The 24,302-nt window shown below is 42.1% G+C and overlaps 1 protein-coding gene across 1 annotated transcript in view; it reads left to right on the top strand.

The window, feature by feature from the left end:
* The window catches only part of SETD3 (SET domain containing 3), a 68,170-nt gene that overhangs the window by 11,176 nt on the left and 32,692 nt on the right, over positions 1-24,302 (top strand). Inside the window, exons 2-6 of the mRNA XM_015420478.1 lie at positions 5,397-5,506; positions 5,824-5,916; positions 8,167-8,315; positions 9,477-9,549; positions 10,053-10,309. Of these exons, the coding sequence (XP_015275964.1) occupies positions 5,404-5,506; positions 5,824-5,916; positions 8,167-8,315; positions 9,477-9,549; positions 10,053-10,309 (675 nt within the window). The 5' untranslated portion in view covers positions 5,397-5,403. The remainder of the gene's footprint in view (positions 1-5,396; positions 5,507-5,823; positions 5,917-8,166; positions 8,316-9,476; positions 9,550-10,052; positions 10,310-24,302) is intronic.

Below are 24,302 nucleotides of genomic sequence, written 5' to 3'. Positions count from 1 at the left end.
TTATGTTCTTAAGAAATGGGGGCATATTTTGATACATGAACTTGGAGGCTCCTTGGCTGTCTTTGGATTCTGCATTGGACACCTTCAGCTGACTCTCTCAAACTGATATTGACAGGATTCTGGGTGCTTTTAAGCCCACCTTTTGCCTCTTGGACCCTCTTGTCCATCACGGCTGATAAAAGCCAGTGGTGATGGAATACAGGTCCCCCTGGTGGACATTATAAATCTGTCCCTATGTTTGAGGTTCTACCCAGCAAGATTAAAGGAGGCAGTGGTAATACTGCTCATAAAGACACCATCTTTGGAGCCTACGGATCCGGCTAATTATTGTCAGTATTGAATCTTTTGTTCCTGGGTACGGTAATTGAGAGAGTGGTGGTGGAGCAGCTCCAGACTTTCCTGGAGGACAACCCTAGACCCATTCCAGTCCGGCTTCCACCCTGGCCATGGGACAGGGAGAGCATTGGTCACCCTCAGGGACGATCTTTGTAGGCAGCTGGGTCTAGGTGGGTTGGCACTGCTGCTGTTGCTCAGTCTGACAGTGGTGTTTAACAGGGTCAACCATGACCTGTTGACCCACTGCCTTGCTGACATAGGAGTTTGTGGGACAGCCTTGAAATGGCTTGCCTCATTTCTTCCAAGGTTGGGGAAAGAGAGTGACTCTAGGAGAGAGGGTGTCAACCATGATCCCTGTTGGTATGTGGGGTCCCTCAAGGGATGATCCTCCAGTGTTATTTAATATCTCTTTATGCCCTCTCACCCATCTGGTACAGAGTTTCAGACTGGGTTGTCATCAGTATGCAGATGACACCCAGCTATATCTGTTGATGGATGGCTAGCCAAATACCACCCCAGCTACTTTAACTGAGGGGTCTGAAGCCATGGTTGGATGGTTGAAACAGAGTCGACTGAGACTGAATCTAGCCAAGACAGAGCATTCAGGGTTAGGATGTTGGCTTCTGGCTCTTGATGGTATGCCTTTAACACCAGGGTCAACTGTCAAGGTCCTTGGTGTGTTTCTGGATTCCTCCTTATCAATGGAGTCCCAGATCACAAACATTGCTAGACTGGTGTTTTTACAGCTACACCAGATTAGACAGCTGGCCCCCTTCCTGTCTCACCCCAACCTAGCCACAATGATCCATGCAATGGTCACCTCCTGGTTGGACTACTGTAACTACACTGGGCTACCCTTGAGACTAACCTGGAAATTACAACTGGTTCTACAAGGAATTCCATTGACAGCCCACATTCATCCGGTGCTCTGCCACCTGCACTGGCTACAAGTTGAATGCCGGATCAAGGTATTGGTATTTACCTTCAAAGCCCTATGCAGTCTGGGACCAGCGTATCTGCAGGACCGCCTCTCCTGGTATATCCTCCAAAGAGCACTTTCCTCAGGAGAGAAGAACTGACTTGTAATCCCTGGTCTGAAAAGTATCTGGCTAGCTTCAGCCAGAACCCGTGCCTTCTCAGTTCTGCGTCCTACTCACTGGAACTCTCTGCCAAATGACATCAGGGGGGTCCTACTCACTGGAATTCTCTGCCGAATGACAACAGGGCTCTTTGGGACTTAATGCAATTTCACAGGGCCCGTAAAACAAAAGTGTTTCACCAAGCTTATGGTTGAGGACAGCAACAGGTTCCATCTAGCCTGGCTCCTCCTTCCTCCTCCCCCCACTAGGAAAGGATATTAAGCTGTATATTTAGGTGCCATCTATAAGTTCTTTTTGCTGAATAGTTTAGGTTGTTTTAGCTGTTTTTAACCTGATATTTGATATTTCAGTTTATATATTGAAATGTTGTCCCCTGCCCCGAGCCCTGTTGCAAAGGGGAGGGTGGGTTATAGATCAAATAAATAAATAAATATTGGAAGCCATGTCTTCTGTTTAATCAAACTGCTTTCTTTTGGTTACTAATACTGTGTACTCTGGTTGGTTTCTGGGAGTCTAAAGGATTCTTCTGTATGTATTCAGTTCTTCTCCATAACTATGAGAATCTCAGGACTTCCAAGCATAGCCTCTGACTTAGGTATTGCTTTCAATGCTTGGCAGTGTATGCAAAATATAATACAGTCTTGCTGTCTGCAAAGGAATAGTAACAGACTAGTTGAACATGTAAGTAATACTTTTAGATTACATCTGGGTAAGCTTTTATGCTGTGAAACCTGCTTAGTTCTTGTAAATGAGCTTGAAGTGTTAAAAGCTACTCTTTTCCCCTTCTAAAATCATAATCTTCTTTGGATCTGGTACTCCATAAATAATTAACTTTATCCTAGTGTGGACTTTGAAAGAAGTTAGAAATGTGGTGAGAAAATATTGGGGATTTAGCTGGTTGTGCTCTGAAGACTCAGAACAGTTACAAAATGTTTGTTTTTGGATCTCTGTCTGCTTCCAAAGGGATTCCTAATCTAACTTTGGTCTACCTAGTGATAGAGTGTCATCTGAGGTTCTTTTTAGAAACTTCTTATAGGTAATATACCTGTGGATATACTTGTGGATTCTTATACTGTCACTTTCAACTATATGTGGGTTTGTGGCTATATGATATTGAAAATGGGAGCAGACTCATGTTAGGAGATGTGTGGCAATATAAGGAGTAAGTCTGTAAATACATTCTGCACCTTGTTTTATTTAGGTTGGTAACATGAATTAAATTAGAGCTGAGCTTCTACCATACCTTTCCCTTTGCCTGAAGCTTCTGCAAAGGAGTAGCTGAGGCTGTTCCATGAAAGCCTTCAACAAGTGACTCTTGTCTAGTCCAAATCCAAGTCAGTGGCAAAGAACTTCATGACTTGCAATTAGAATCTTGCTCTGGCTTAACCAAGTAACCAGTATTTTTGGCCTTCCAAACAATGATATAGTCACTATTGAACTAAAGCCCCTGATTTCCTGTTCTTTATACATTTGACAGTAAGGAATTCATGTTCGGTCAATATGTTTTGCTGTGCTCTTCACTGAAGCATTGAATGTTACTAGGTGAGTTCAAAGAGGTACCACGTGCTTAGTACAGATTGCTTTGCAACTTATGAATTTTTCATGTTTCCTATTTGGAAGTATTCTCCTATAGTTACTCTGACATAATGTTTTAAAAGAACGGTATGAATTTTGCACTGCACAGGCTCTCCTTTCTCTTATTAGAGAGGAGAATTGAATCCCACTGAACCAAACAGAATGTTTGTAAGTTCTATTATGTGATAAAATGTGATTTCATGTGTAATAACAATCTTGAAAGTATGCTCAAATTTCGATGCCAGCAGAAGTTTTTTATATACCTGGATTTAGATTTACAGCTACTCCTTTAGCAGTTTTTTTATATTAGTATTAATTTTGAAAAACCAGGTCAAATCATAGCAGTGTATTGGAATAATTTGGTTCTCGCCCTTTGTAAGTAGTGTGTGTCCTTAATGTCTTGAATTACAATCTTTGTTTGAATGCACATGCCTTAACATGAAGTGTGATTAAAATAATCTGTGAATTCTTTTCAGACTTGTCTGTGCTATAAATAATCTTTCTCTTTGGTTTTTCTGATAAAGTTTTTGGGATATTTGTTTCTGCTGATAAGTGGATTGTGCAGCAAGCACGTTTTTTCTGTCTGATTCTGCGATCACATTTTAAAGGTACATACATAATAAATAGGATTGCAAAACCGTATACTAATGAGCTTGCAGATAAATTTAAGAAATCTGTCTTCAGACAGTTATTTTTTCCTAAGAGAAGTTACTACAAAGTGAGTGCCTTTTGAGGGAAAACATTTTTTTGTTTCCTAAAACTGATGTGTGGGTAGAAAGAGAATATGTTTGCATCTCATCAAGGAGAGATTTTTGGTGGAACAGAAGTTCAAAGCTGAACACAACAGAACATCTTTGCCAGCAAGATTTAGAGTGGGAGATTGGTTCAGCTCTTGCTGTCACTGTTTTTACATGTTACTTGGTGCCAAGTTAGTTTGATCCTCTATATTTGGATATGCAACTTTGCTGCATGTAACCAAGCATATCTATCATCAACAGTTGGGGGGGTGTTGCCTGTAGTTTTCCACAGATTTATGTTTAAGGTAACATTAATATGACTAGCAGAATAAAACATTTTAAGCCCTAAATGGTTTGCTGTGGTAGCACCTTTTATCCTAGAACCAAATCCTAGTCTTAAATACATAAGTATAAATTGTGTTGAAATCAGTGGGTCTTAATTTCAAAGTTTACAATTCAGGAGTAAGTCTGCTGTCTTCTGATGGGGGTGTAAGTCATCAAAGGTTTTAGTGCTGCAGCTTATTCTCACAGAGCTCATTCTTGTTTTGCCAGTGAGCATCTGTCTTGGGGGGGATCAAAACCCAGTTTATTTGGTCATTTAAGATTTAATATGTACGAGGGGAGGCCAGCAAGACTCGCAGGGGGAATCCCATCCCCCCCCCACACACACACACACACTCACTCACTCCAATCCCACTGTGGAGCTCCGGGCTGCCCAGCAGCTCTCTGCGGCTTGCCTACAGCCGCTCCGGGCAAACCAGCACAGCCTCCCCACCTCCTGCAGCTCTGTGTGGCTCACTGGGTTGGTGGTGGGGAGATAGTGTACTAACTACCGTGGACCTGCTCCAGGCGAGCCTCAGAGAGCAGCGGGGAGTAGGAATCTGCTTGCTCATCCGGAGCTGTCCAAGCGAGCCAGCAGAGACTTTCCCCCAGCCACTTCCGTGACTGGCCCAGTGAGACCCAGGGATTTTGCCACAGCCGGCAGCATACCCAGATGGGCTCCTGGGCTGCACTGCTGCGCCTAACAGCGGCACGACACGGGAGCCCCACAGGGCCCAGCGGCAGCACAGCCTGACTCCTAGATTGTGCCACTGCTGGCGGCATGCCCCGTGCAGCTCCTGGACTGCATGGCTGCCACCAGGTCCAGCAGTGCTCTCAGATAGTGCCACTGCTGCTGGACCCAACTTCCCGCCTTCTCAAATATGTAATTTTTTTTCTAAAACATGAGATTTTTTTTCTGCGCACCTGGGAAGTCCCCCAAGTGTGCAGAAAGGTTTGCTTAGCCTCCATGTGGCCCTGATCAGCAGATTTAGCTATCCACAGATGGGGGCCACAGGTGTTTAGTAGTATATAGGTTTACTGATGGACACTGGTGTGATTTAACTACCAGATATATTGGCGTACTAAAAGTTTATCCTGGGTACTTTAATGTATGATTAAGTTATAGGAGATAAGTGACAGGTTAAAAAAATTGGAAATGTATCTTTGAAGTTTTAAAAATATTTGCTGGCCTCTACCTACTTTCTCCTCCCTTTCTCTTTCCAAACTATTTAATATTATGTAATTGGTGGTAAAAAAAATGATATGCAAAAGAAAGCTTGTGTGGTAATAGAAAACCTGTGCTTATTTAACTATTATTTTCTTCAAGTTGGAAGATGGGGAAGAAAAGTAGAGTGAAAACTCAGAAGTCGGGTACAGGAGCTACTGCAGTGATCTCGCCGAAAGAAATGCTGAATCTAATTAGCGAATTATTACAGAGTAAGTTTAATATCTTTAACATCTGACACGGGTGAGGATGTGACTAAATGTGGGAAAAGGCCAATGCTGAATTAATTTCAGTTGAGTAACTTAACTTGAAAATGAAAGCTTCAGAACAATCAGTCCAGGTTCTACCCTTGAGTTCTGAAATTTGTCAGACATTTGTCTTCTGCAAACTTAAAAGTTATGGTATGATTGCCTAACCAACAGTTACGAAATTAAAGTTCCGTGTCCATATATAATTCTCTTGATGTTGAGAAAAGGGGAAAGGCTAAATTGAATTGAACAGAGCATTATTTCTGTATTTCTGCTTCCAGAATGCAGCAGTCCAACTGCAGGTCCTGGAAAGGAGTGGGAAGAATATCAGCAGATTCGAGCTCTTGTTGAGAGAATCCGTAAAAAACAGAAAGGTAAATGAGAAAAGAGCCTTTTAGTTGCTCATGATCAGCAGCAGCTGAAGTTGATATACATTATGAACTTTAAAATGTCACAGTGTTTAGTTTTTTCCAAAGAGATGACACTTCTTGTGCTCAGGTATTTGAAAAGGATCAGCTGGTGTTGTAGGGCTATGGGATAGGGGTGATGGACCTCAATTTACAGACCCACTTTCAAGTATTGTTAAATTCTCAGTGATTAAATATGGGATTATTTTTATTGATGCTTATAATATTTGTAAGTCCCTCCTATTAAACATACATCTGTTGGTCTTTGGCAAAAGCTACTGTGAGTCTGTGGCTGTTGAACTGTTCCATATTTAGCTAATGCTCACTAATTGTTCAACATTTGCAAGGAACACTGCAGCATATATAATTATTTGGTATTTAATTCCAGAGGATAAAGGTGGGTAGCATCTTAAGCCAAACGACAATATTTGAAGAGAATGTTTCTTGTTAGAATGTGGTAGGTACAGAGCCTAGGCCTTAGGCAATTCCATTTTGCAATGTTTGCTACTGAATGTCTTGGGTGGGAACCAGAATTTTCTTTGGAGACAGTCCTTGCACTCAGCTGTATGTGTGACATAAAATATTTAGACTCCTTAGAACTACTGCTGTGAAGACTTCCTTTATTTGCTATGTGTTTCTTTTTACACAGATGTATAAGGAAGATTTTTTTTTTGTCATCTTGTGGTAGAACTAGAATAATGCACTTTTTGGTTTACATGCAGTACACAAAATAAGAAATAAGACACTTAAACACCATCTACATAGAAATTTAATTCCTTATGCACTTAAGGCAATGTTTACAAAAATAAATATGCAAGATCAATGCAATGATCAGATCAAATTATCAGTGATAATTTAGTTTTAATTTATTGATCAATAAAGAGGTTTCAAGCAGTGCCTAACCAATTGTTAGAACAGCAGCATTAAGAATGCCCTGCCAGACCTAGTGTGGCCAAAACTGAAACTGTTTGTCACTACTTATTAAAGGGTAATCATGCCTTAAATTGTGAACATAGGGAGCTGATTAAATTGAGAAGATTGACGCTTTTACTCTCTTCTATTTAGTTTATTTGTTGTCAGATTTGCTGTCGAGGGTGAGATACGTAAGAAGGGATTCATGAAGAACCTGTGTGATCAATCAGCAAGTTGATGCCTTCAGTTGTATTTTGAGTTGATATTCTATGTTTTATATTGCTGTAATTAGCTAACCCTTTTTGGTTGACCATGAAGCTGAACTGTATAATAGCTATATAGCAAAAGATAAAATGCACATTATAACAAAGAAATAATACAGACATATGTAAGTTTTATATTCCAGTAGTGTATAGGTAAAGTAAAGGTAAAGGTTCCCTTGCTTGAAAGCCAGTCGAATCCGACTCTAGGGTTGCGGTGCTCATCTCCGTTTCAAAGCCGAAGAGCCAGTGCTGTCCGAAGACATTTCCATGGTCATGTGGCCGGCATGACTAAACACCAAGGCGCATGGAACGCTGTTACCTTCCCACCAAAGTGGTACCTATTTATCTATTTGCAATTTCTTGCTTTCGAACTGCTAGGTTGGCAGGAGCTGGAACTAGAGACGGGAGCTCACTCCGTCATGCAGCATACCCGGGTCTCAAACTGCTGAACTACCGACCTTCCACAGCCTGTAGTTCAGCGTCTTAACCACTTGAGCCACCGCACCATACTATACACTATACACCAGTAGTGTATAGGCCAGGACTAATTCTCAGTTAACTTTTGTGTCCCTTGAGAATGAAGGTGAGACAATCATATATAGACATGCTTGGAGACAGAGGTATAGGTTTTAAATTGTGCCACTGAGAACATCACTAAGCTGAGAGCTCTTTGAGTTCCCCTGGGTCTAAAGTGAAATAAGTTTATTATCTTGCCAAACTGCACCCAGTAATGCTTCAGGCAGCTCAGAGACCATGTGACATTGATTGGCAGAGAATGGTTGGCATTGCACATCCTGGCCTAGTTAGTACAAACGACCAAAGAGCTGTGCTTCCCTAACACTTTCTTTTGCCAAGTCTCTCTTGGACTCAGAGCTGCTTCTCTTGGTAGACTAAAATTAAATATCTGTCGTGCACTGTCAAGCTACTATGGGCATATGAATTCTGGGTAATCTTTCAGTAGAACGGCATTGGCAAACTGGTAAATATGCTAAATTTTGAAGGTTCACCTTGTGTTTCCCTTTGACATCAAATGTACGCATAGGTTTGTCTGTCACCTTTGATGGGAAAAGAGAAGATTATTTTGCTGAGCTAATAAAGTGGGCTGGAGAGAATGGTGCATCCACAGAGGGTTTTGAAGTGGCCAGCTTTGGTGAAGAGGGCTTTGGTTTGAAAGCTGCAAGAGAGATAAAGGTGAGTAGAGGGTAACTGGTAAAGGTATTTGGCATGTAAAAAGATCACTTGATCAACTGCTTCTTTTAGGCACTGTATTTGGAAGATTGAATTGTCAGCGAGTTGGATTTGGGACACGTGTTACTGCCTGGTTATGAATCATTAGTTGTTGATTCTGTCCAAGCCAAGGGTCAGACCCAGAGTTCTTCTCTAGGTGTTTGCTTTTCTCTTTGTTCCCACCACCACTGCTCCCTCGAAAAAGAGTTAATCAGCTTTTGGAAAGGAAAAGGGGTTTGCTCTCCACCTGCCAAAAGGTGACCCATGCTTTCAGATGCACAGTTCTGGATTAATTTGTCATATTTACGTATCATTTACTTCAGGATGATGTGCAGAAGGCTCTCTCAGGTGGTTCCCCCCTGTTTATTTTTGGCCTATTTGGAGCACTTAAGTTAGAGGTTTGTTCAGTGTGGTGCTGGAAAGTGCTCTCAAGTCACAGCCGACCTGTGGCGACTACGGTGGGTTTTCAAGGCAAGATACCTTCAGAGGTGGTTTGCTATTGCCTGCCTCTTGGTGGTCTCCCATCCAAGTACTAACCAGAGCCAACCCTGCTTGGCTTCTGAGAGCTGACAAGATTGAGCTAGCCTGGGCCATCCATGTCGGGTATGATTAGTGTACCTCGTCACAATCACAGGTCCAGATCTGGAAAAGCACTGAATTGGAGGAAATGCATTTCTACCATTATTTGTTTGCTGAATTGTATTAGACTAGATTTGGGATCTGACTGAGGTAATAGTGCACCCTTAAACAGTACTTAATGTAATCTAATGCTGTTATCATACAGCAGTGGCAGTCACAAGATTCAGGGGCTGGCTACCTGTCCTCCTCCTCCCTTTTACTTGCTTGGCTTGTGCCATCAGCTTTCTTCTTTGGATCTCTTTGTACCTGGAAACTTGGGCTGCATCTTCTTCCTAGCATCTCTGCTAGGAGGAAAGAGAAGAAGAAAACTGAGGTTTATGGGGTGGGGAGGACAATTGCTGGAGAACAATTGTTAGTCTCTGTAGGCAAGCCTCTTTAAAAGCCCGGCATATGGTATTGGTGAGAAGGAGAGAAGAATTCCTAATTAAATGCCGTCTGCTTACGTATGCCAGATGTACATGACTGAATGTTTTGTTGCTTTTCTAGGCTGAAGAACTTTTTCTCTGGGTTCCTAGAAAATTGCTGATGACGGTGGAGTCAGCTAAAAATTCAGTCTTAGGTAAGAAGAGCTTCTGGGTGTATTTACTGATATGCTTGCAGCACATTTATGGGGAAGTTATTCATTAACAAAATTGTGGATTGGCAAATAGAAATGGCTAGTGAGCTTATAACTACTTAAAGAAGCTCAGGGCTCAGAAAGGGTCTAGTTTTGCCTTCTGTTTCCTGATTTCCATGTGAACACTGTTTATACTGCACTGATAAATTTACCTTGTATCAAGTACCTTCAGTCCAGTACTCCGTAAGTTAAGTTCCCTTAAGAATGTCACTGAGAATGTGTTAGGATGCTGGGTGACTACCCAGTGCTACAATGCTTATGGCATCTTTGTATGATCAGTTGGTCAGTATTTTTTAGATTTGGTTTAAATGTTTTACAGGAATGTAATGATCTGTGTTATGAGTTTAAAAAATTGATAGCCTGACCTCGCTTTTGTCATAAAAGGAATTAGGAATGTATGTTTCAAAGGGACTAAGTTTCCTTGTGGGTTCATTTTTTTCCCCAAGGGTCCTTGTATTCCCAAGACCGAATTCTCCAAGCCATGGGTAACATCACATTAGCATTCCATCTTCTTTGTGAACGATGCAACCCTAATTCTTTCTGGCTGCCTTACATCCAGACTCTCCCAAGCGAATACAATACCCCACTGTACTTCGAAGAAGATGAGGTTCAGTATCTTCAGTCAACTCAGGCCATTCATGATGTTTTCAGCCAATATAAAAATACTGCTCGACAGTATGCCTATTTCTACAAAGTTATTCAGGTAAGAGAGTGAAACTGAAGCAACAATATTTGTGGCTTGCGTAAAACAATGATACGACAAAGGGTAGTTCCGAGTGCAGCAAAGAGATTTTTGTTTTGTCGAAGCAGTGCTAAAATGATTATTTCGTTACATAATCTTATCATTAATATGCTTATTGTTTAATACTTTTGTTGCAGTGAAGCTGTGCCTGCTCTGTTCCCAGATGTGCACTGCAACTCATACGGGGTCTCTGTCAGTTAAGGGTAATGGGTGGATGACATATTTTGCCTTCACTTAGGGACATAAAAGGGGAACAAACTTAACCCTGAAACCTAGGATCAAGAACCTAAAAATGTAAGTCAAACAGAGTAGAGGGCCAGCAATTAAAACTTAATGTATATAATACAAAAATACATTTATTTATTAGTAAAGAATTAAAAACACATATAAGGGCCCAATTGCACTTCATATAAAATACCAAAACCATACACACAAGGGCCAGTGGGCTTGACCTGATGCATTTCAGCCTGCTTAGGCCTTCTTCAGAGGTCAAACACAATGAGGAACAAATTGGCTTATACCATAATACAATACAATCATACAACATGGATACAAAATGGACCAGAAAGGAATTGCTGTAAAAAAACAAAAAAAATGTGAAATTAAATACATATAGTAAAATGAATAAATAAACGATGCCTATATTCTACTAAAAAACCATATTGACTTACTTCCGAAATGAAACCACTAGGCACAAAATAAAATTATAAATGAGGCCTCCCAAGATCCAATCACATGCCAAATGATATTTCACTGATAATAATCTATAAGCCAAAAAAAAAATTTGTAAACCAATGCAATCTACAATATTGAAACTTATTTCAAGGCATTGCACAAGGATTGCATCATCTAACACCTGGTATAACGCTCCAGCACTTTGTCTGTCAGCACTGCTCTTTGCTAAAAGGGACAATTTTCCTGAGGACACTTTGGCTTGAACTTTTATTCCGTGCCTAGTGGTTTCACTTTGGAAGTAAGCCAATATGCCTTTTTAGTAGAATATAGGCATTGTTTATTCATTTTACTGTATGTATTTAATTTCACATGTTTTTTATTTTTTTACAGCAATTCCTTTCTGGTCCATTTTGTATCCATGTTGTATAATTGTATTGTATTATGATATAAGCCCATTTGTTCCTCATTGTGAAGAAGGCCGAAACACGTCAGGTCAAATTCATTGGCCCTTGTGTGTGTGATTTTGGTATTTTATGAGGTATAATTGGGCCCTTATATGTTTTTAATTCTTTACTAATAAATAAATGTATTTTTATATTATATACCTTAAGTTTTAATTGTTGGCCCTCTACTCTGTTTGACTTACCTTTTTAGGATCTAGATTTTGCCTTCACCACATTCCCCCCCCCCCCGAGTACAATATTTTTGTTTATGTATTTTTTGGGGAAAGTTGTAGGAGGGGTGCCTTTAGGGTAGCGCTCTGTTCTATCTCTATTCTATCCCTGCTCTTGGTGGGTTCTAGCCATTGATAGTGCATATAGCCCAATCTGGGGCTGTGTCTTTGTCACAGTGTTGATGGAATCTTAGGAACAAACTGCCAGATATGGTGCATCTGTATCAGTCCTGCAGTGCTGCTTGAATGAGAGCTTCTCTCTCCAGTTCCTTTTGTTAATTGGCCAAGACACGATCAAAGCTACTGTTTTGCAGGGAGTCATGTAAATGTTATATTCCTTTTCTTTTTTAAAAAAGCAATTCTCCAACCACCGTGGTGGTTGAAGAATCTGAAATGATGTGAAGTGTTCAGGAAGCTGGCTCACTGCCTGCATGCCTACCTATTGCTCTCTCAGTTTATGTTGCTTAAAGATGTATACCTTTAGATAAATCAGATGTATATCCATTCTTGTTGCTAAAGAACGAAGCAGGTGTTTGTGTTTAAGGGCAAAAATAGTTTGCTGTAGCAGTATTCTACTTCTGTGCTGTCTGTATTGCCAGGTTGGGGGGGGGGTGTAAATTGAGTTAGCACAGAAATAAAGTCCTTTACTGCCATTTGAAGCCATAGGTATGACTGTAGTCAAAATTTACAAACCCAGTGAAATCAGTATGCCATACAGTTTTCACTTTTTGTTGGTTGCACATATCCAGTGACTTGTCATCCAGTTATTTTTCACCCTTGAACCTGTGTAATGTAAGCTACCTATGAGTAATGTAGTCTTTGTTTCTAACACAGGAAAACTATTCAAACTTGGCAATTCAGTCAGAGCACACCAACAAAACATTCTATCAGACTTCCTTTTTGTGCGTATTAAAATACATTTACTCTTCTTTTGTCTGTTTTGTCCTCGCAACAACCCCGTGAGGTAGGTTAGGTTAGTGTATTGAGTGGCCCAAGGTCACCCAGTAAGCGTCTGTGGCAGAGTGGAGGTTTGAACCTGGGGCTCCCAGATCCTAGTTTGACACTCCAGCCGCTGCACCACACAAGCTGCACTGCTTAGGTAACTCTTCAGCCTTCTTCAACACTTGATTGCAAAGAATGTCTTCAGCGTATGGATGGGTGCACCCTGCAGCAACACATTTCAATCAACGCTGTTTAATGGGACAAAATCTCAGTTGAAACATAATCTACTTCCTTCCTGTCTTTATTGAATTTTAATGTTTATTTTGCAATTATTTCCAACTTTTTTAATATTTTGAAATGAAAGTTCTACACCGAATGTCATCATAAAAACACTTTGAAAAGCAGGCTAGACAAAAGAGTCCCCATTTGCCTTTAAAGCTGCGTGAGATTTTTTTTTTTTAAACAGAGGATATGAAAAATGTCGGCACTGGATTTCCATAGTGTTAATGTCGATCTCCTGAGCATAGTCCTCTTTATTCTATCCTCTGTGTTTGTAAAGACCATCAGTTCTTTCCTTCAGGTTGCTCTTTTGCACTAGTACTGCTTGGTGGTATTTATTAGTTGGGACACTTAAAAGCCAAGTAGATCTAGGATATTGTAATAGAACTCTGACAGGTTGGAAGATTCATATTCCCCCCCCCCCCGGGGGGGGGGCAGAGAAGGTGTTATATTAATGTGATGCCAATGTCACAGATAAGTTCTGGCTTTTGAAAGAATAACTGGCAATACTAGGCACCTAATGTTGTTTAAACTGATGGGTTAACCAGTTCATCACTGCCATATGTTATCGTCATCCAAACCTAGTGAAGTGTACCGCTGAATGATATCTAGATTATGTGTATTACTGATATTTGAAGGCAGTCTAGTGTGATCATCATCTTGTCACCATTCCTGAGTGAAGTGTGTACTTTGGAGGAACAATAGGTCATCTTGGTTATATTCTTTGACAAGGACCTCTTAAAATGCATGTTGCATTAAAGCCATGGAAGCAGTAGGCGTAGGCTTGTCCTCGCTTGAACTGGGGCAGGCACAATGATCACGGATTATGAGATTCAGTTTGTATTCAGCTATTCCAGCATTTTGTACAGTATGGCTTAGCTGACATAGGAGCTTTAACAGCCCCTGATGCAGCTACCATTTTGTGTGAGTTCAACTCCTTTAGTGCTTTGTGAATGATGTGATGTCTGTTGTGATTACCAGACCCTCAAAAGGGATGCAGGCAGCAATATGTAATAGGAGCTGGCCACGTGTGTGAGTAATACCGTTGCATAATGTATGCATTGGGTATTTTAGGGGCAGCCTAAGGAATGAATCCAGATGGTTGTGCTTGGTGACATCTCCTGGTGGGGTTGGAATGCTGAAGATGGCATTCATACTCCCAATCTTGGGTATAAATTTGATTGTTTCTGTTTAATTATGAAGAGCTTCCCTTTGGATATCTCACCTAACTATCCTACGTCTCATAAGTCACAAGGCATGAGATATGGGAGCATATTCAGCCTTGGAAATGTTTAGGTAAGAACTCAATGCTTCACTTAACGTTAATAGTCCAAAATCATCTTTAACCTTGTAAACTGTGTGGAAAAGTGCCATGGTGCGTTGGATGAAAAGTGCTGTCGAGTCACAGCTGACTTATGGTGACCCTGTGGGGTTTTCAAGGCAAGAGACGATCAGAGGTGGTTTGCCATTGCCTGCCTCCATGTCATGTCCCTGGTATTCCTTGGAAGCCTCCCATCCAAATACTAGCCAGGACCAACCCTGCTTAGCTTCCGAGATCTGATGAGATCGAGCTATCCAGATCAGGGTGTGAGTGTTTAGGTGCTGGGGCAAGTGATGCTCTGTATTCTTGGTGCTTGAGGGGGTGCAACAGTGGGAGGGCTTCTAGTGTCCTGGCCCCACTGGTGGACCTCCTGATGGCACCTGGTATTTTTGGCCACTTTGTGACAGAGTGATGGACTGGATGGGCCATTGGCCTGATCCAGCATTGGCTTCTCTTACGTTCTTCTACTGTCAAATAGCTTCTGACTTGCAAACGGAGGGCCGTGGCTTCCTTGTTTGAGTCAATCTGTCTCATGTTGGGTCTTCCTCTTTTCCTGCTTCCTTCAACTTTTCCTAGCGTTATGGTCTTTTCCAGTGAGTATTGTCTTCTCATAAGGTGACCAAGGTATGATAGCCTCAGTTTAGTCATTTTAGCTTCCAGGGAGAGTTTAGGCTTGATTTGCAGTGCTGTTCACTAATTCTACTTTTAGGGCATTTTGGAGTTTAAAGCACTTCACAAGCTTTGCCAGTGATTCTTAAAACAAACCTGTGAGATAACATTCTGTTTACAGAAAGGGGGGGGGGAGGCAGAGGCTGAGAGAATAGTGGCTGACTTTTGGTTGAGGTAAAACTTGATTCAGAGTAGATCCCAACTCTTGCACTAAGCCACTGCAGAATGCCATAACCGTATTTGTTCACATTATCAATATTTTCAGTTTGCATACATCCGATACAGTTACTAGTTGCCAAATGAGCCTCTAAAAGCTTTCTAGAAGGCTTATTCTTAAAGTCCGGGTCTTGGACTGCAGCCAGTTTGGGTGGGCAATGCAGCTTTGCATGGAAGTCCGGAGACGTTTTTTGTCTGTGTGCCGAATCATACCAGTGCTACTCACTGCCAGCCTATAAAAAGAAGTTAACTAACTTTGTAAAGCTTTTTATGCTTTGGCAACTCAGCTTAAAGAGTCTTGGGTAACCTAAACAGGGCGGGCCTTTAATCAAGACCTTGGTGAACCATTACCAGTCAGGACAGATATATACTGGGCTAGATGGGCCCAGTTTTGATTCAGCTCAAGGCAGCCTTATACATAGCGGGGGCTGCACTAAGCACAGAGCAAAGAACAAGAGACAGTGCAGTGGGTGAATTAATTTTAGTTCTATCTGAGACCCATAGGTATTTTTGCATATGCTACATCAGGGGATCTGTGAAGTATCATACTCTGACCAGTGATATTTTACAGATCCCCCTTGGTATACAAAATGCATAGGGGTCTCAGAGTGAATTAAAGTTAGTTCTCCCATGGCACCAGTTGTCTCTTGTTCATGTGTGTCTTCGCAGCCTTATGCATTAAACAGGGTTAACTTACTTGAAACATGCAGGTGAGACTTTGGTGTCCAGCAACACTGTTCAGTTTGTATTTTTCTTCCCTGGGAGGCTTGCCACTACAAAATTCTCCACTGCTGTCCCATATTTGACGATACCCATGATGTTTTCATGGCCAGTACCAGTATTCAGGACTGGGAGAGACTGTGGCTCAGTGGCAGGGCATCTGCTTGACATGCAGAAGTTTCAAGGTTCAGTCCCTGACATTGCCAGTAAAAAGAGTCACGCAATATGAAAGACCTCTGCTTGAGATCCTGGAAAGCCATGCCAGGCTGAGTAGACAATCCGGACCTTGATAAACCAAGGGTCTGTTTCAGTATAAAGCACCTTCATGTGTTCATGTGTGTTCAAGTGTGATGTTGCTACAGATAGGCAATCTGTCTCCAGCTCCTGATTTCCCCCCTGGTTTAAATTAATTAAAAGGGACCATGTCAGAGCCTCCTATCTGTCTAGCATTACAATATTAGAATAGCTTTTATGTCTGTCTGATTCCAGACCATACCAACAGCTTTGCTTACTTGTTCATACTCCCAGAAACCATTTGCTTTGCATTTCTGTATCTGTGGAATTCCAGTTCTGGACAATCCATCTCATATTCTGTCCTGCCCCGTTTATACAGAGCCTAAAACCTAATTTCTCACAGTGCTCTTGAAAGTCTTGAACTTTTCCTAGCAAAGAAACTGATTTTTGTTTTCTCAGATACAGACTTGCTCATCTCATATAGAGTGTCATTTGCTTTGACAGCCAAGAAATTATGGGCTAAAGTTGTGTCTGAAGAGTGAAAAGTTTTTTACTTGATGAACACCTCAGGTCTGGTTATTTTAGCAATGTTATTATTTACTCATGTTTTATGTTCTGTGTGATGGTCGTAACGGCCTTTGGCCGTATACAATAACTACTGCTCGAACTTGCATTCAGGTTAGGATGGTTGTATTTTAGGGTATCCAGGGAAATTATGCTGTCTTTACACTGTCAGAATAATTCACAGCTGAATTTTCATGTGTGGACAATTCAGTTGCAAATAATTGCCATAGTGCAGCATCCAAAGACGTTTGGACACAGCCCAGGTTATAATGAATAAAATGAGCCCTTGGAAAGATCACAAGCTTTTTGGTTATAACTGCCTTGGGTCCTGGGAGAAAGGCGAGTATATAAATATTTTAAATAAACAAACTAACCTTTATGGAACTCCATAGAGTTGGCTTCACCTAGGTTCAGGCATGGAAGATATTCTGAAGGGTTTGCTGAAAATGAACAGAAGTTACACGAAATGGGGAAGGGGAATAGCAAGTAGCTGCTATGAAAGTTTGTGTATGTTTCTGTCCCAAATGTAGCTGAAAGACTGTCTTTTTGCAGTGTATAGTTTTGAAGAAATTATCCTTTTTAATCAGTTGTATTTGAAATAGTCATTCCAAATACCGCCTTGAATCCAGCAATGTGTGAGCAGAAACATAAAATGGACTGAAGAGAGTTCTGCTCACACAAGATCTTGTGCACAACCTAGCAGTTTCCTCCCTGTGTGTCATGCCCAGTAATCGGTGGCACAAGATGTTGTGGGGATACAGTGAGTTCGCACAAGCAGCTACTGTGGCCTTTTTCTTGCATTTCTCCTTGCGCATGAGCTGTAGCTCATGTGGAAATTTTGCTCTGGATCCAACCCAACGTGTTTTAAGCCAAAGTGATATAAAACCTAAAACAGTTTGGTCAGACCTGCAGACGTGTTGAGAAATACAGAGGCAGAACTAAGGTTGCCAGGTCCCTGCCAGCAGGGTGTGTGTGTGGGGGGGTAGAGTTACCAGCTCAATGTTGGGAAAGTCCTGGAGATTTGGGGATAGAGCCTGGAGAGAGGAAAGGGACCTCAGTGGTGGACAATGCCACAGAGTCCATCTTGCAGATCATCCATTATCCCCAGGGGAGCTGATCTCTGTAATCTGGAGATCAGTTGTGGTTCTGGGGGATCCCCAGGTCCCACCTGGAGGCTGACGTCCCTAGGCAGGACAGATAACATTGCAACTGAAAATGTACAGCAATGTCAGATGCAACTGCACGTATTCTCTTTTGTATCGCATGTTCCTCCAATAAGTACAGGGCAACTTGCCTTGGGGATCATCTCCTTTTATCCTTAAAAGAATCCTGTGGGGTTATTAAGGTTGAGCTCTGAGTAGCCCAAGGTCACACAGTGAGTTTTGTGACTGAGCAAGGATTTGGAGTCTGTTTGCCCTGGTCTGTACACTAGACTGCCTCTCTGCTTAATTGTATCAACCGGCAAGATGATTTACAGCAGTTTCAGATGTTTGCTTGGGTAGCTGGTTTCATTTACTTTTTCCTGAAGGGCAGTGAAGGCAATGGACTACCTTGGGGGGGGGGGGGGGGTGGGCAGGATGCAGTCATAAGTTTTTCTTCTTGCTATAAGTAGTCGAAATGCAGATGGCAGCAGTGAGACTCCTTCTTTTTCACTCCTGTTGCCAGATAAACGTTAGTCTGGCTCGACAGCTAGCAGCAGGTGTGGGGCTTAGCTGACAAAAATAACTCCTTCAGCCAAGCAAAGACCCACACTGAGTCAGTTTAAATAATTTGATACCTGAAATGTAGGTAAGGAGGCTGGCTGGATCTCTTGGTAAAGGCTTCCCTTGCTCAAAAGCTAGTCGAATACGACTTTGGGGGGCAGTGCTCATCTCCTTTTCCAAGCCGAAGAGCCAGCGCTGTCTGAAGACTTTTCCGTGGTCATGTGGCCAGCATGACTAAACGCTGAGGCGCACGGAATGCTGTTACCTTCCCACCAAAGCGTTACCTATTTATCTACTTGCAATTTCTTGCTTTCAAACTGCTAGGCTGGCAGGAGCTGGGGCCAGAGACAGGAGCTCATTCTGTCACGTGGCACTTGGGTCTCGAACTGCCGAACTACAGACCTTCCAGTCTGCAGCTCAGCATCTTAACCTCTGAGCCACTGCGGCCCCTTGATCTCTTGAGGTGCTGCTTAAATAATGGCAGGAAAATGGTTACTAAGCTTGCACTTAGTTACTTTGGAAGAGTTTAATTTTCTTCCAGTGCAAGCTTCTGTACATCTCTTAGACATCTGCATTACCATTTTATGAGCATGGACTGCACACTGCAGGGTGAACAGACCCCAAATGTTTATTGCATAATGCTGGATTTTTTGTGTACTGAAATGTGGCGTAATAAGCACAAGAGGGAGCCGTATAGTTTACAAGAACTCAGAGTAAAATCCCTGCTCTTTGAAGATATATATTTCAGTTTGCCTTTGTAAAATATGTTTCCCATTTTAACTCCCCCCCCCCCACTGCACATGGGCATGTTTCTAGCCTTCTGCAAGGAGAAGAGTTGCTACATGGATCACTGCAGAGAGGTGCTTTTATCCTATAAAACACACACAACAATATACCCTTTGCAGCTGTACCTCTTCTCTGTCAGATCGGGGAGATACAGGGAAGAAGAAGTGAATTATGGCCATTCTATTCACCATGGTAGTAACAATAAATTTCAGCCTAAGCGTTTCCACAATTCTGTTCAGTCTGTACTGATTTTTAAAAACCCTTAGAAAGTGAACCTTCCTTACTAAATTGAAGTAATTTGAGAGTTTGAATTGCTTCATGGGAACAAAGAGCAATCAAAGTGTGAACGCATTTGTCATAGGGTGTCCTGACTCTCCACTTTATCATGAGCTTTTCCATATTTCATAGGATGATGTAAGGAAAGACCGTTACATGCATGCACACCTGCCTGGGGCCAGTTTCTTTTGTAAATTAAGCAAAAGCAGCAAACTAGCGTTTATGGCACTTGGTCAATACTTTATCATTTCTTTTGTGCATCCATGGGACCAAAAATGTCTTGTGCATCCATGGGGCCAAAAATATAGTTACCTACAACGAAAACATTGTAGTGGCAAGGCCATAACTCAGGCAGTTGCTTCGTCCCTTCTGCATGCTAAAGAAGAGACACTTTCTGCTGCTGTTATGGGCAGTGAGGAGCAAGGTACATTAAATAAGTGTCTCATCATAGCATGGCTCAACAAATCTCAGGTCACCAGATTCCTAGAAGGTTCATTGTGGTATCTAATATTTTCACAACTGATTTTATTATAGCGTCTCTTGGTGATCCTGCATAGAAATAGAAAGCTTACCTTTTATTTCACATCAGAATGTTTTGTTCTGTGACCTAAAAGTGCATGTGTGTGGAGTTCTTGTCATTGCTTCTTTATATATTAACTTTAACCATTCACTGGCGGTAGATGAATTGATTTCTTAACCACATGGTCTTTGGTCTGGCTCCATTATTGGGGAGAATCTAGGTTTAAGGTTAGAGGCTAACTCGTGGTGATAATAACTGGGATGACCCTGTTATCAACGCAATTATTTCTTACCAATAACGAGCTTTTGGAGACAGACTTCTTTCAATGAAGCAGAATATTTTATTGGATATACAGCTTGCAAGCAGGGTGCCCAGCTCAGAGAACTGAACACCCCGAATTGAGTTAATCAGCAGATATATATACTATCCCAGAGAGGTATAGAAAATAAAAAACGCCCTGTCTCAGCCCCCTTTCTGGTGACCAAAACGTACAGTCTTCCAATCCCGTTCGCCTAGAGGAGGTGCCGTAACGCCTCTGTTGAGAGTTCTGCTCTTTCTCTGTGGAAACCCCCCCCCTCCAGAACGTCTGTTGAGATAGCATATCTTGTGGTCTAAAAGTTACCCCACCCCTATAGTGCTTCTACTTTTTAGCCAACAGTTAACTCCTCCCTCTAGAAGGTCTGCTGAGATACCATATCTTGTGGTCTAAAAGTTACCCCACCCCTATAGTGCTTCTACTTTTTAGCCAACAGTTAACTCCTCCCTCTAGAAGGTCTGCTGAGATAGCATATCTTGTGGTCTAAAAGTTACCCCACCCCAGCCAACAGTCATCTCTCCCTCCAGAGGGTCTGCTGTCTCTTATAGCAAGCCAGCCTGCTCAAGCATTTAGGTTCAGATACTATATTTTTATAGGTAGCCAAGCACCTCTGGATTTATAAGATTCATGACCAGAAGTTCCTATTCTTAATTTTGGGTTGTTTGTGCAGGCCTACTCTCTGGTTTCATAATAAGCATTAATTGATTTCAAGCAATATTTTTCTACTACAGTTTAAAGCAAGGTATTTAAGATTTTCTTTATCAGAAGTCCCTTTATTTGTTTCATTTCTCACAACCCCATTTTTATTTTATATGCTGCAGCACTTTTGTCATAGCTTTAATAAAATGAGAAACTGTGAAGAGTTTAGGATTATGTTTCATGGTACAAATAATTAGAAAACATGGCCATTAAAATACAAAGCTGTGAAGGTTGGAAAATGATTTGACTCCTAAATTCTTAGGCGAACTTCTACAGCTAGAGAAAATTTGTCACACCCGATCATATCAGATTTCAGTGCTATGAACTTTTAAGTTGATTTCCAGCTGTAGCACTACCTTTGGTGACTGCATGAGAGTTTTTCTCCATATAATACGCAGAATTAGTTTTCTATATTCTGCATTTTTTTTACTGCCTTTCAGGTCGCAGAAATTAAGATACATACGCTAAGATAGCTTGGGGTGCATCAGTTTGCAGCTCGCTCATAGTATCAGGCATGTTTGCAGCTTTGCTTGAAGAAAACCTAAATTCCGTATATATGACTCATAATACAGGTTTATATTCCAAACTTGGTTATAAGTTAGGCACTTCGTATTTTGTCTAAACAGTAATATGAGTTTAGGCTTGATAGCAAGGTAATTCATATATTTCGATTTCCCCCCAAATGTCCACTTTACTGGGAGGGGGAGCAGAGAATAAATTCCCCCATGGCTTAAAAACTTCTGGAAATTTTACATCTTTAGTAAAACCCAGAAAATTGTACTAATTACACAAAACCCTGAAAGCTGGAAAACCCAGTATGGCTTGTAAATTTTTTGGCTGCCTCCTACAGTCAACAAAAAGTTGTGAAGGCCAGCCTTATAGACACCTTATGGACTAGAAAGAAATGTAGCATGTGTTAGCCAGGCTCACTGCATGGCAGAAATGGTGCCTCTGAGTAGATGGGCCCTCCTAATACCCCTGTGGCCTGACTTGGATAGCCCAGGCTAGCCTGATCTTGTCAGACCTTGGAAGCTAAGCAGGGTCATTGTACAGGGCCAGGCAATGGCAAACTACCTGTGAACATCTCTTGCCTTGAAAGCCCCCATACAGGTCACCATAAGTCAGGCACAACTTGAAGACACCCCCCCCCAAAAAAAAACCCTGTAATGACTTAAGGTTGTGGCATTATCTATGTCCAGTTGGGATACTGGCTGTTTTCAGACTTCAGTAGCAGAAAGTTGGTTGTTTTTTCTCAGCTACTTGAGGAGAATGATTCTTCCTACATGTGCTATTGTCCCCCCTTCCCCCCCCAAATGAAAATACCATGTAGAAAATGTCTTCCATTTTGGAGCAGTCCTTGCTTGTCCATTTTTAGAACTTGTGCAAAAGGTAAGTGTGCGGACTCTAATCTGGGAGAGCCGGATTTGATTCCCCACTCCTCCACTTGCAGCTGCTGGATGACCTTGGGCAAGCCATAGTTCTTACAAGAGCTGTCCTTGAAAGGGCAGTTGTGCTGTCTTGGCTGGCTGCCACAGAGACCACACACTGGAAGCTTGTAAACACAGTCAGAAATCAAGGTCAGTCACAGAGCCGAAAGAGCTGGGAAGTCAATTCAAGGTTGCAGGTTGCAAGGACAAGGAGCAGCTGCTACACACACGCAGGAGCAGATCTGAGTGAGCAAAGTTGCTGTTGCATTGAACGAGGTACACTGGGTGCTTTTGAGCAGGTCCTTCCTTCCCTGGAGTTGAGTCTGCAAAGGCTTACAGCTCTTCCCTCTGCCTCTGCAGGAGCTGGAGTCTGGCACTCCTTTACTCCTGCACAGTCAGCCTCTGGCGTGCCCTACGTCTGGGGCACTCAGGAGAACTAGGCAGGGAGTCTGGCCTTGGGGTGTCTGCAACTGGGGGTGCTGGGTCAGGATCAGGATCAGCCTTTCCTTCTGGCTGCACCTCCTGTGCAGCTGCTGGGGACTCTTCCTCCTCAGGTATAGTTGAGGATTCTTCTTCTGGGCTGACTCCAGAGGAGGCTGGGCCGCTCCCTGCCTCTTCCTCATCTGAGGAGTAGTCAGCCTCAGCAGACCTAGGACCCACGACAGCAGTTCTTGAAAGAGCTCTCTCAGCCCCACCTACCTCACAGGCAATGCTCCCTCTAAGCTGTGGAGTCTTGTGAGCAAAAATTCTACTTTGTGAGTTACTGGCACTAAAGCTGTAAGCGAGTAATTTGGCTGCTGCATAAATTAGTTTGCTTTGGAGCCATCTTCCCTGAGCTAAGACAAAAATGTGTGAGCCAGAGGCTTAAAAAATGAGCTAGCTCACATTAACTCAGCTTAGAGGGAACACTGCTCACAGGGTTTCTGTTGTGGGGAGGGGAAGGGAAAGGAGTTTGTAAGCCGCTTTGAGACTCCAAGTGAAGGGTGGGGTATAAATCCAATCTCCTCCTCCTCCTCCTTTTCCAGTGATTTGGCGGTCACTACCTTGCGGAGTAGTATCTGGAGTATGTAGTATTTTGTATCACCTCTCTGTGTGCCTGGGTATTACACCGTCCTCCTTTGTCTATACAACAGTGACAGAGTTACAGCAGCTATCAGTCCACAAATAGAAGATTAGTGTTCCCTCTAAGCTGAGTTAGTGTGAGCTAGCTCACAGTTTTTTAGCCTCCAGCTCACACATTTTTGTCTTAGCTCAGGAAGGATGGCTCTAGAGCAAACTAATTTATGCAGTAGCCAAATTGCTCGCTCACAACTTTTAATGCCAGTAAGCTCACAAAGTAGGATTTTTACTCACAAGACTCCACAGCTTAGAGGGAGCATTGGTGTGTCGTCCCCCCCCCCCGGGCTCCCTGCCTTGTGGGTTCTGGCAAGAGGTTGCTGTACCTGGTAGTTTGTTCAGGAACTGTTTGAATACAATATTGCCTTGTTAAACTATTTAACACTTTTGACAAAAAAACCTTGCTTCTCTGGCTCTGCTTTTAATGGCAACAAACGACATTGTATAAGAATTGTGCTTTTCTGACTGTAAGCTGTAAAGTTAGCACAATTGTTTTGCCATGGATTCAAAAGGTAGCTTTCAAAGATAGGATGTATATACATCTTGGAGTAATGTTTATGGAGGCTTTGGTTACAGCTCAGATGAAGACGCAAGTGTTATAGCAGCCTCCAAGGGGTCCCACTATGCCTGTTTACTTTTTAATATAATGAGGATGCATTTTGCTAGAGGGCTTCATAATGAGATGAAGATGAGAGGCAGAAGATGCTCCTTGGCTTCAGATCTGAATCTGTTAAGAGTAAAATTTTGTCTTTAATCTGTGGGCAACTAGGATGTCTTTTTAATATTCAGTTTTAAAATGGCCACAATGAAAAATAATA

Source organism: Gekko japonicus, unplaced genomic scaffold, assembly GCF_001447785.1.
Source record: "Gekko japonicus isolate JY-2015 unplaced genomic scaffold, Gekko_japonicus_V1.1 scaffold448, whole genome shotgun sequence".
In the NCBI taxonomy this organism is placed as follows: domain Eukaryota; kingdom Metazoa; phylum Chordata; class Lepidosauria; order Squamata; family Gekkonidae; genus Gekko; species Gekko japonicus.
This window is presented reverse-complemented; position numbering and strand designations above follow the sequence as displayed.